Here is a 13240-nt window from a genome sequence, read left to right on the forward strand (position 1 = left end):
ATGGATTTGAAGAAAGCATATGACAGGGTGGATAGACAAGGATTGTGGAAAGTATTAAGAATATATGGAGTAGATGGGAAGTTGTTGAATGCTATGAAGGGTATGTATGATGGTGCTAAGGCTGCAGTGCGTGTGGATGGTGAACTAAATGAATTTTTCTCCTTGAAGGTTGGGTTGAAACAGGGATGTGTCATGTCTCCATGGTTGTTCAATCTGTACATGGATGGGGTAATAAAAGAGGTACAAGGTAGGGTAGTGGATGTTGGAGTGGCCCTTGTGAGAGAGGATTGTGTTTGGAAACTCCCTGTAATGTTGTTGCAGATGATACTGTGTTTTTGAGTGAAGACGAAGGGGAGCTGCAAGGCTTGGTGGATGAGTTTGGGAGAGTGTGTAAGAAACGGAATCTAAAGGTGAATGCAGGGAAGAGCAAAGTGATGGTCTTTGAGAGAGGTGAAGTCAATGAATGTACAGCGAGGTTGGATGGTGAGGAATTGGAAAATGTGAGTATGTTTAAGTACTTGGGTAGTATGATGAGTAAGGATGGAGGTTTGGAAGGTGAAGTGCATGAAAGGGTACAGCAGGGAAGAAATGTTGCTGGTTCTTTGAAAGCAGTGATAAGAAACAGGGAAGTGAGCATGGAAGTGAAAAAGTTACTACATGACAGTATTGTGATACCAACTCTAGCGTATGGAAGTGAAGCTTGGACGTTGTTGGAAAGACAATTCAAGAGTGAAAGCTGTGGAAATGAGTTATTTAAGAGGAGCCTGTGGAGTCACATGGAGAGACAGGCTGACGAATGAGGATAAAAAGGAGCGTTGTGGTGTGGATGTGAATGTGATAGGAAGCGTCACGAGGAACACACTGAGGTGGTTTGGCCATGTGGAGAGGATGAAGGGTGAAAGACTGACGAAGAGAGTGTATGTGAGTGAGGTGGAGGGGGGAAGAGGGAGGGGGAGGCCGAGGATGAGATGGAGGGATGGGGTGGAGAGGTATATGAGAGAGGGGGATGTGAGTTGGGAGCAGGGCAGTGAAATGGCGTGGGACAGGGCGACGTGGAGGCGTCTTGTTTGTGGCCACCCCGAACTGGATTGAGGCATCTGGCAATAGATAGATAGATTAGGCTCAAACTTTTGGTAAGATGCGGAACCAGTAGCCTGAATATCATTCAGTTCGGCTAAAATTTGGTGTCAAAAGAGGTTACTCCTAAACTCAGGATTTGCATTTCAAGCAAAGAAAATATTCTAAAATTAATTTTCCTCTCTTATTAATATGGACCACTCTCTGTCTGTGTGTGTGTATATATATATATATATATATATATATATATATATATATATATATATATATATATATATATATATATATATATATGTATATATATATATATATATATATATATATATATATATATATTAACTATGGAAATAAATAAATTCAATACATTAAATAACTGGCTGAATGACCATGACCCCCCGGCATTTGGTAGGCAGTCAAAACTTTGATTAAATAAAAAAGCTACGCATAGCTCATCTGAGAGACTATGCAGTCCAAAGCATTAGGGAATATGCAGAGCTTCATATAGTTCTGTGTTTCTTCCTGCACATGATCACGGAGTGCGGTAGCTCTCCGTAAGAAGGAACAGCGCAGGATCAAAATGGCGTCCTGTACCATAGGGTATTGGAGCATTCGCGCGAAAACAGTCGCAAAACCCTGTTCATAAGCTTGTGAACTAAAAGGACTCCCCTATTCAAGTGCAAAACTACTCTCACAATCTTGCTAACCTTCGTAAGAGTCGCAGTATTGAACCTCAAAGATATCAGTCTTGTTCATTCTTCCTTCATCAGTCATAACTCCAAAATAAAAGGGCCTACGGGCTGCTATATACCAAAATGCTGCATGTCAAGTGTAGATGTCTCGTTTCACGTTTAGAAAAGCATTCAGGCTACGGTTCGCGAGTTACAGCCTGAAAATCGCATCGCGGTAACCCGTAAGTACGCCATATTGTGCAATGTTCTGTATATTAGCTATAGCTCGCCAGTTAGAAACGTACCAGAACACTTCACCCGCGTTTTCTTCTTTCAGTATGCTGTGCATGTAACAATCCAACTCTAACTCTTGTTTTATGCATAATTATACTTCCACGAAGAGATAAGAATCTAAAATACAAAAAATTTCTTCTAAAATGATTGTTATGGGGCAGGAATGACAGAATTGCACAGATAAGAAATGAAAAAAGTACGGAAACAAGACAGCATTCAGGATGAGAGATTTGGAGACCTATACCCATTACTACATTCCACACTTGAGCCACAAACTTATAGCTGGTGTAATGTAGGAATGGGAATGGGTCTCTAGATATTCTCCCATCCTGAATGCTCTCTTGTTTCTGTGCTATTTTCATCTCTTATCTGTGTACTTTTGCCATTCCTACTTCTTAAGAATTATTTTAGAGGCAAATTTTTGTTTTCTAGTACTGTACTTATTTGTGTGGATGGTTATGATGTCACTCTGAGCAATGTCTATTATGGCTTCAGCTGGTGTTGTCGGCACAGGCAGCATGCTGGTGGGTATGGCTGCGGGTGAGCTGGGCAACATCCTTCACGTCATCACTAGCGTCTCCGGCTCCCTAATGGGCCCTATCCAAGGCGTCTTCCTGGCCGGTGTCTGCGCACCCTGGGTCACGGCAAGAGTCAGTACAGTCCCGCCGCTCATAATATATAGCTTACGTTAAGTTACGTAATAGCAGATGATCAACCCTGGTCTGTCTCGATGAGTAGACCCATCAACCATTAACAAGTAGTCACCCCTGCAGGGCTATTCTGCACCGTGAAGCAATGACCCCTTGTGCTGGACAGCATTATGCTTTGGGGAGGCACGGGGAAGAGTGTGGAGGTTTAGTTTCTGGACGGACGCCGCATTTGCGTCCCCAGTCAGTTAACGGAGGCATGTTAGTAGGCTCAACGGCACCCCATTATTATGGTTACCTTCCAGCGTTGTATATGTTTTCCTTGGATTGTAGGAAGCCATTAGTCTTGTTAATCAATGCAGAGGCACTTAGGAAAAAGTAGACTAGGCAGCACTACTTCAAGTGAGTGAACGATGTTCGCCACCACCTACCACCAGGTTAGGCTATTTAGTTAGTTTAAAAGATTGGGTTAATGAAGGCTGCCTTGAATTAGACTGTCGTTGTTCAGAGTAGCATTTCGCAGGGTGGTCCATATACTGCATTCACCTGCAGTTTCTTGTGTGTTGTGGAGACGACTTATTCAGCAGTACCGATGTTACCGTGCTGGAGAGAGACACTTTTCTTACGATGGTACGGATATAACTTGAAGGCTCCCTTGTTGTTTATACAACCGTCCCTCAGCCTCCATCCTCATTCCCTCCAAATGATGCTTGTGGACTGCAGAAGTTCAGTTTGCAATTCATGGAGTTCACGTTCCGGATGAACGTGAAGGTACTACTGCTACTGCTACTACTACTACTACCATTACCAACGCCACCACCACCACTACTACTACAACTACTACAATGACTGCTACTACGACTACAGTCCCACCATTCACGACGTTTTAGTCTGAGTTATGCTTTATTAGGTTCAGTTAGGTGTACGTAAGAGAAGTTTCGCTAAGTTAGAAGGGATGGGGTAGGTTAGGCTGAGTTTAATTTGACCAGGCTAGGTTAGGGAGGGTAGGCTTGGGTTGCAGTAGGTTAGGTTAGGTTAGGTTAGGATAAGGTAAAGAAGGTTAGGTTAATATGTTAGAGTTGGGTATGTCATGTTAGATTGTAAGGGAATATTGCTTTTGGTTAGATAGATTAAGTTAAGGAATAAAGTTTCAGTAATGTCAAGTTAGATTAGTGACAGATGTTAACATTTGGAAAGCTAGGTTAAGTTTAGGTAAGTTAGATTAGACTAAAGCGAATAAGGTTTATTTGGTTTACCTAAGGAAGGCTAGGTTCATGTTCAGATGAGCCTTCTAACAACAGCATCAACCATGGGCTTCAGAACCTGGTAACTGATAGTACACTTATAATAATTAAAGGTAACCAGCGACAGGGTCCGTCATTTCGTCATACATGGATAACCTACTCCTTCACCCACACCAGCAGACTGAGATGTTCCTGCAACACACGAGAATTGCAAAGGATGTGCAATACAAACGACCTTATAAAGCAAATAACTGAGAGAGGTATTGCACAAGACCAGTATCGTACAGTATGTCAACATATTAATTGTAACTTCTTTCTATCTATCTATATACCTAGGCTGCTTCCCCCAAGGAAAGGGAGGTAGCCGAGACAGGACGACACACTCCCCATTTACTTATCCATTCAAACACATTCATTCGCATCTTAGCCCCAAAGGGGAGAACGGACAGATCCTCACCGCACCACACTGTACAAGGGTCAACTGCGCAATGCAATCAGTGACATCCGCAGCAGGGCCCGACAGCAGAACTGGTTTACCCCTGCCACATCATAACAGACCCATCCCCTTAACCGCACCTGACCTGACTAGCTGATCAGACCAAAAGCGGGAGTATATCCCCTCAGGGCTGCGTCATCACTTATTCATTCATAATTTCTCTCCATTTATTTCTGTCACGCACAGCCACTCTTCCTTGCTCAACAGACATCCCTCTCGCATCCAGCGCTCTCTTCACACTGTCCATCCATCCTATTCGTGGTCTTCCTCTCAGCCTTACACCTCTCACATCAGATCTAGTTATCTTTTCACCAATCGCTCATTATCCATTCTCTCCATATGCCCAACCATCGCAACACCGTCTGCTCAACTCTACCAGCCATCTCCCGAACAACTCCAATTCTCCTTCGCACTTCATCATTTTGCACCCGATCCATATGCGTCACTCCACACATACTCCTCAGACACCTCATCTCCATTACATTCAAACTTTTCCTCTCTGTTACACCCATATTCCATGTTTCAGCCCCATATAACGTAGTCGGTACCACAACACCCTCATACAGCCTTCTCTTTACATCCATTCTAAGCGAACGACATCTAAACACTTTTTTCATTCCTCCCAGCACCTTTCCTACTTCATTTATTCTAAACTTCACTTCTGCATCTATTCTTCCATCCACAGCAACATGTGACCTTAGATATTTAAAACAATCTACCTCCTCAAGCAACTCACCATTCAAAACTATATTCATCCCCCTACCATCTATCAACCTCGTACACTTCATCACTTTACTCTTATTCTCATTTACTTTCAATTTCCTCCTTTCAAACACCCTTCCAAACTCCTCTACCAACTGTCTCAATCTCTCCTCTGAATCAGTCACCAGTGCAGTATCATCTGCAAACAGCAGCTGCTTCAGATTCCACTCTCCACCATCAACATTCACCAGACTCAGACCTCCACCTAAAACTCTTGCATTCACCTCCCTTACAACACCATCCATGTAAATATTAAACAACCAAGGCGACATCACACATCCCTGTCGCAGCCCCACTCTCACGGGAAACCAATCACTCACAGCATTTCCCACTCTAACACACGCTCTACTATTTACATAAAAACTTTTCACCCCTTTTAGTAACCTACCATCAAGTCCATACAATCTTAAAACAGTCCACAAAGCCTCCCAATCAATTCTATCATACGCTTTCTCTAAATCCATAAATGCCCAAAAAACATCCTTGCCTTTCGCTAAATACTCTTCACACACTTGTCTCACAGCAAACACCTGATCAACACATCCCCTCCCGCTCCTAAAGCCACACTGCTCATCACCAATCACTCCCTCTGTACCCTCTCTAACTCTCATAATTAATACTCTACCATACACCTTTCCTACAACACTCAACAGACTTATACCCCTAAAGCTAGTACATTCATACTTATCACCCTTGCCTTTATACAACGGGACCACACAAGCACTTGCCCAGTCAATTGGCACCATACCTTTCTCAAAACACACATTCAACAATCTTACTAACCAGTCAACAATAGTCACTCCACCACCCTTCAGGCATTCCACAGCACACCCATCCATACCTGCAGCTTTCCCTGCTTTCATCTCCTTTACTGCCTTCTCCACTTCCTCCTTCGTGATCAAAGAATTATTCAACTCTCCTAACACATTTATTCCTTGCACCTTTCCATCCGCCACAAACTCAGCCACCCTTTCCTCCTCTACATTTAACAATCTTTCAAAATACTCTGCCCATCTCTTCCTTACTGCATCCATCTCAATTAACATCCTTCCATCCTCTGCTTTTACTCGTTCTTCCTGCCCAGACTCACCCTTTCGCACCCTTTTCACCTCCTTCCAAAACATTTTCTTATTCTGTTGAAAATTCTCTGTCAGCCGCCTACCCCACCTCTCATCTGCGCCACTTTAGCATCACGCACAGCCCTTCTCGCTCTATTCCTCTTCTCCTTATACCTTTCATATGACATCCCATCCTTCCTCTGCAGCCACACTTCATATGCACGTCTCTTCTCAGCCACCGCCATACTTACTTCCTCGCACCACCATTCACTTCCTTTTCTTACACCACCACCCACACGTCTCACACCACACACCTCTTCTGCATGCCCCACCACAGCACTCTTAAACAACTGCCATTCCTCCGCCACGCTGCCATTTTCCTGATCCTTCAGTGCGTTCCACTCATCTTTCAATTTCTCCTGATACTCTATCTTTTTCTCTCTTTTATCCAACTCACTGACTTTCAAAATCTCCCTGCCACACCTAACCCTCCTAGCTCTCATCCATCTCTTACCTACTCTTAACTTTCCCTCCACCAGGTAGTGGTCAGACATACCTCCACCCTCCCCTCTCAGAACTCTCACATCCAACAATCTTCCTATTACATTCCCAGACACAACCACATAGTCCATCAAATCTCTATCAACAACCCTTCCACCCTCCTGTCTCACCCATGTATGCTTATAAATATCTTTCTTCTCAAACAGCGTATTCCCAATCACCATCTCTCGCTCAACACACATCGCTATCATTCGTTCCCCATTTTCATTTCTTCCAGGCACACCATGCATACCAACTACGCCTTCAACTGCTACATTTCCCACTCTAGCATTCAGATCTCCCATCATTACCACATTCACATTCGCTCCAAAACTCTGCAGACACTCATCAACATCATTCCAGAAAGACTCCCTCTCTTGTTCATCCCTTTCACTACCAGGCCCATATGCACTCACAAACACCCACAACTCACGTTCAAATTTCGCTTTCACCCACATCAGTCTCGATGACACCTCCTTCCATTCAATCACACATTGCTGTACTTCCGGACTCACTAACAAGGCCACACCTTCTCTTGCCCTTCCTCTATCAACACCTGACAATCTTCCATTCACACTTCCAAACATAGACTCACCCTTCCCTTTTATCTTCGTTTCATTCAAAGCTAACACATCCAACTTTCTTCTCACAAACATTCTCCCAATCTCCTCCCTTTTAGCCTTAATCGTACTACATCCACGCACATTCATTGACCCAATCTTCAGGGTACGGGGATAACTCCATCCCCCATCCCTTCCTCTGGCCTGTCTCTTTTTAGGAACTAAAAAACAGAGGAGGGGGTCCCTAGTCCCCTCACCCCGCCCCTTTTAGTCGCCTTTTACGACACGCTGATGAAATATTCTGTATACTGTAGTGTAATCCGTACCTGACACTCCTCTTGCACTCTTCCATGCGATTTCTCGTGTGTTGTGAGGACAGCTCAGTCGCCGTTATCAGTGTCTGTTTTGCAACATTATTTTATTCATTTCCTACTTCCAACGCCACCCCCACGCCCACGTCCTCAGACTGAGTTGTCCCAGCAACTCACAAGATAACGCCTCGACCTGACGATTATATTAAGTTACAGGAATGATACTTCAAAGATGCAGAACATCATCTTGAGACAGCTTAAATAAAATACCAAAGACATAACTGAAAGAAAGGCTTTAATGAGCATAGATGTGGTAACATGTCTGGGAGGGGGGGGGGGGGGTTGTCCGTATCTCACTAACAATATTGGGAAACAGGGTTCTTGATTTCCTCAGACAAATGGGAACTTAACAAAGCCACACCAAATCATAACACACTGCACTACACCAAACCACACCACACGAGACCACATTACATCACACTAGACCACAGTGCACTACACCATACCACACTGCACCACATTACACCACAACATACAACACATCATAACTCACAAACTACACAGAATCATCCTTGCACAACGTGCCACATCATTTGCATTAACTGAAGGGCTCCGAAGTTTCGCATATGTAGCTCATTCACCTTAATTTGGCGTAAATGTTCGTCCTTTTGTACCATATTACCTGCAGCTCAGTGGCAGAGTAAGACAATGCCACGACTTTACATCCACTCAATAGCACTTCTTCGTAACATTAGGAACATTCTCTAGTCTTAATCTTTTCTTACAGCTTAGCATTCAAAATGAAGGGAGGGCAATCTTACATTTGGTTAATATGAAAAGAGTATAGTAATCCTGTCGTTGTTCCTGGAGGTGTTAATGTATTGGATGTTGTCAGGGTGCAGTGTTTGGGTTCGTGACAGCCATCATCTACAACATGTGGGTGGTGGTGGGCAAGTTCTTAAGAGGGGGAGGGAAGCTGCCCACACTCCCATTTTCTACTGCTGGGTGTCCAGAGAACATTATTCACCCCACCAACTACACTTCTGTCAACGCTACCATGTCCAGTGTCATGACTTATACTCATGCAAATGCTACACTACTAACTTCGGTTGGGGAAGAGTGAGTATATTAAGAGTTTTCTGTTCATCCATTGATCTCTCTATTTTTCGTTTTATCAGCCTGTTTACCTATTATCGCCAGACGCATGAAACCCATAAGGGGTGCTCCCCAACCCATCCCCCCAAAAAAACATCTTCATGTCAGTGTGGTCCCCTCCACTTGATTGCTCTGTCTTTTAAATCACACGCCCCATTCTCATAAACATAACCACTAATTTCCTCCACCTCATCCTCGTCCTCCCTTTCTCCCTTCGCCTCACCCATATTCACTTTTACGTTAAAGCCCCTTAAATCCCATGTTCTATTGATTCAGCTTTTTCCTGCTACCTCCTGTTAATTTTACGCAGCCTAGGAGACTTATTTAACTAGAGGGATTAGACATAACCTTCCAAAGCGTTTTGGATTTTTGGTTGGGATCCCTTGTTCGTTTATCAAACTCGTCTGGAAGTAAAAAAATACAGTTAACAGTAGGCCACCGAACTGAAAGGGGTTAATAATTTAAACATCAATTACATTTGAAGCAGAAAATACATATAGTCATCGTAGCGTCTTATGTCGAAACTGACCCAATTAAACAAGTGACGTATATTTTAACTTTATTCTTCATACTGAGGAATGGATTTATCCAGCCCAGGGTAGATATCTTGAAGTGAAATCGTTCAAAGGCTATATCTAATCTTTCTTCTTCGAAAAGTTTATCCCGAACTGAATAAAGACAACTGTAAGTAGCAATAACAACGAGGGATAATACGTCTTATTGGATGAAAGGAGATAACGATTGTATCGTTAAGTCTTTAATTACGCTGTGCTTGGTCAGTCAGTCCAGAAGGGTGTCCACTTGTCTTCATCTAACTATCGACTAGTAGTTTCGATTTCTAGGTTTCCAAAGCTGATTGGCTTACTGAGCTGAGTCGCTCCAACCAGACTGAGCCTGTGAAGGTTTGTATCCAGAAGAAGGTTGAACACTCCTGCGCACATAATATAACTCAGGGGCTAGTAATTCCAATAACCCTTGCTTAAATCTTCGGGACTCACTAGCCTGGCCACGGGCTCCCATATTCCTGTTCGGACAAAAAAAGAGTTGGATAAAGGATAGATTGCCGGACCCTACCTTCAACAGGTAGGCCTGAAGTACCTTTCAACTTACAATCTCCTCGCTTACCAGCAGTATGTGTTCTATCAGAGACGATCCACTGGCGATCTTCGTCCATTCCCCTAAGATATTTGGTGTTTTTTCCCCACTATGTTGGTGAAGCCTTCTGAATTTTGCCATAGTTCATTTACTTTAACTTGACGGAGATTTTCGTTCTCTGGCAGCGAATTTCTAGTTGTTGGATGGCAGAACATACCTGCATTTCGGCTCCACGTCTTTACCATAGCCTTTATTCGTGACTAGGATGAAACTCTAAGGTTAATTTCTTTTTATAGATCACCATTCAAGATACTGCGTAGAAATGGTGCTTTATGCCTACTTAATTGAACAGATCACGGACATCTGAAAGGCCTTCGACAGTGTGGCACAAATCTTAAATGTCCTAACTGCGCTCCAATGGTCATCATTCCCTCCTTCTGTGTTCAGGTTACCTTTTTGACATCTCTACAGGGTAAGTCAAAAGTCTGAAAGCATGAGAGAAAAGGCGGATGATGATGATGGTGGTGATGATGATGATGATGATAAGGAGGAGGAGGAGGAGGAGGAGAAAGAAGAGGAAGAGAAACTGTATGAGGAGAATGATGATGATGATGATGATGATGATGATGATGATGAGAGAGAGAGAGAGAAAGAGAGAGAGAGGAAAATGGGGAGGATACGGAACGGGTAAGAAGCCATTAGAGTGCCATCAGGAATCTATCTATCTATTTATGTATTGCCAGACGCCTTAATCCCGTAAGGGGTGGCCACAAACAAATCGCCTCCATGTCGCCCTGTCCCCCGCCATTTCATTGCGCAGCTCCCAGCTCACACCCCCCTCTCTCATACACGTCTCCGCTCCATCCCTCCATCTCATCCATGGCCTCCCCTTCCTTCTCCCCCCCTCCACCTCACTCACATACACTCTCCTTCTCAGTCTCTCACTCTCCATCCTCTCCACATGGCCAAACCACCTCAGTGTGTTTCTCCTAACACTTCCTATCACATCCACATCCACACCACAAAGCTCCTTCACTTCCTCATTTGTCAGTCTCTCTCTCTCTCCATGTGACTCCACAAGCTCCTCTCAAATAACTCATTTCCATTGCTCTCACTCTTGACTTTTGTCCCTCCAACAAGGTCCAAGTTTCACTTCCATATGTTAGGGATGGTATCAGAATACTGTCATGTAGTTGCTTTTTCACTTTCATGCTCACTTCCCTGTTTCTTATCACTGCTTTCAAGGAATCACTACACTAATTGTGTTTCCTATTTTCCAGATTTATAACTCACATTCTGTAGATGCTCTTTTAGGTAGCCGCTGTTCTTCAAAACAACTCAATATACAACTTATATTTTATGTATTTTCCTAGGCCTCAAACCACCGTCTCTCCATCTAGAATGCTGAGCTGCCACAAAAGGTTAAAACTAAATTACGATGATAGTTACGAGGAAGTGCTATGAAAAGGACGATGAACCGTTGTACTGTATTTTTTTTTTTTTTTTAGGACATAACACTCCGTGAAAATTAAATGACATACTGAGAACATACCGGTAAGCGTATGGGAATGCATTTCACTATGGGGGAGGGGGCGGAACTAGTTTGTCTAGAAAATCCTCGAAGTTGCAGTGATTTCCAAATAATAACTACAAAATATGAACAGTATATCACTATAGGAGTATATATACAAATGAATCTATGTGTAAGTAATTTGTATGCTTATAATTTATGTTAAGATTTGTATTCACAAGAAAACTGATGGCGAGTAATGAATATATATCAGATAATAAGAACGAAAACAATTAATCAGTTTGCCCTTTCACTTTAAAAATACCCTCTTAATATTGTGACGATTCGAATAGCCTTAACCATAATTCCTTTAAAAGTACTCTCTTAATATTGCGACGATTCGAATAGTTTTAACCATAATTCCTTTTAATCATACCAGTGCAAAAACAAAGGGATTTTCCGTCAATAATCAACTTTTACGCTGAAAATTGCATACTTCCCTAGTTCCCTGGGAAAAATTATGAAATGTTCACGATGGTCTGTATTTTCATCTGACAGGGCCCCTAATCACTTCCAGCTTAGTTGATGGCCAAGTGTAGTCAGACTGGAAAGTGGGTCTCAGTAGTAACCGAGAAGTCTCATTCCTATCTCTTAACTAAGCCTCCCTGTAGTTCATGCAACCCCGGCTTAAATATCAAAGCTGTGGGACTGGTCTAGTTCTGTCATATGCAAGCAAAGCAACTGGTGGTGCTCCTCAAGCCTGTCTTCTTACACTTACTCCGTGTGCTGGAAAGGGATGCCTTAATGCGGTGTCATCGATATCGCCTGACAGGTTTGCTGACCAGGTATGCAAACGTCCATCAGCTTCTTTCCAGTCCCCCGAAAGATGGATGGAGGACTCCCGGAGAATTCCATCTCCTGCCTGCAGTAAACCTGGAGTTACAACAACTGCTGATATTCTTGCGATTGCCTGCTATTTTGTTCTGCTCTGAAGAGACTTTTCGTGCTGAAGAGGTTACATATAAATGATATTCATAGTTGAAATACCGGATTAAATAAGAACCATATAATGCATCATTGCCCATGCATCACTTGATTGTTCTGTACAGGCTAGTGCCCGCAGTTCATTACTTAAGTGTAATCCCAGATTCTTTTGAACACGTGGACTGCTGGCTGAAGTTTCATCTATGCTGCAGCTCACCATCCTCCCTTTGGGGGTAAGGAAGGATCTGAAGGATATTTACATAACCGACCTATATCGGTGCCACAGCGTGAAGGCGTCCCTCGACACCATCACATAATTTCTGGAGAATACATAATTACCGTAAACAAGATCGTATAACTGTCTTGACTATATTGTTGTATAAAATGAATCATATGTTACATATTCCAATTTCTGTGTGTTGCTGGAACGGCTCAGTCTGACAGTGTGGGGAGTGAGGGAAGGCAATAAAGCAGACATAAAAGCTCATGGACATGGTTTTGGAAAGTTATAAAAAAATGCGCTGTCGACACTGGTAACTCCGACTGATCTGTGCTCGCCAAATAAGAGATTGAGAAGAGCAATGTATGGACCAGTCTGTGTATTTGTTTGCAGGGAGGATGGTAAGACTGTGTATGACATCTCCTACTGTTACTTCGGCATGACCGGCATCATTATAACTCTCGTGGTCAGCAATCTCGCATCAATAGCAACGGGTGAGTCAAGTTGGAAGGGTAATATTGTATACTGTAGTTTATAACATCGTTTCATCATTTTCAGCTTTTCTGTGTTGCATGGTAGTCTTTCGCACCATTTCCTGCTAGTTTTGGCTGGAGGGTTT

At 43.1% G+C, this 13240-nt stretch overlaps 1 protein-coding gene across 1 annotated transcript in view; it reads left to right on the forward strand.

The window, feature by feature from the left end:
• Window positions 1–13240, forward strand: part of LOC145409341 (sodium-coupled monocarboxylate transporter 1-like) — a 150041-nt gene that overhangs the window by 133061 nt on the left and 3740 nt on the right. The window contains exons 9-11 of the mRNA XM_080279812.1: window positions 2535–2689; window positions 8553–8776; window positions 13015–13115. Of these exons, the coding sequence (XP_080135938.1) occupies window positions 2535–2689; window positions 8553–8776; window positions 13015–13115 (480 nt within the window). The remainder of the gene's footprint in view (window positions 1–2534; window positions 2690–8552; window positions 8777–13014; window positions 13116–13240) is intronic.

Source organism: Coenobita brevimanus, chromosome 80 (genome assembly GCF_032717465.1).
Source record: "Coenobita brevimanus isolate Jiangsu-jjx chromosome 80, ASM3271746v2, whole genome shotgun sequence".
Classification (NCBI taxonomy): domain Eukaryota; kingdom Metazoa; phylum Arthropoda; class Malacostraca; order Decapoda; family Coenobitidae; genus Coenobita; species Coenobita brevimanus.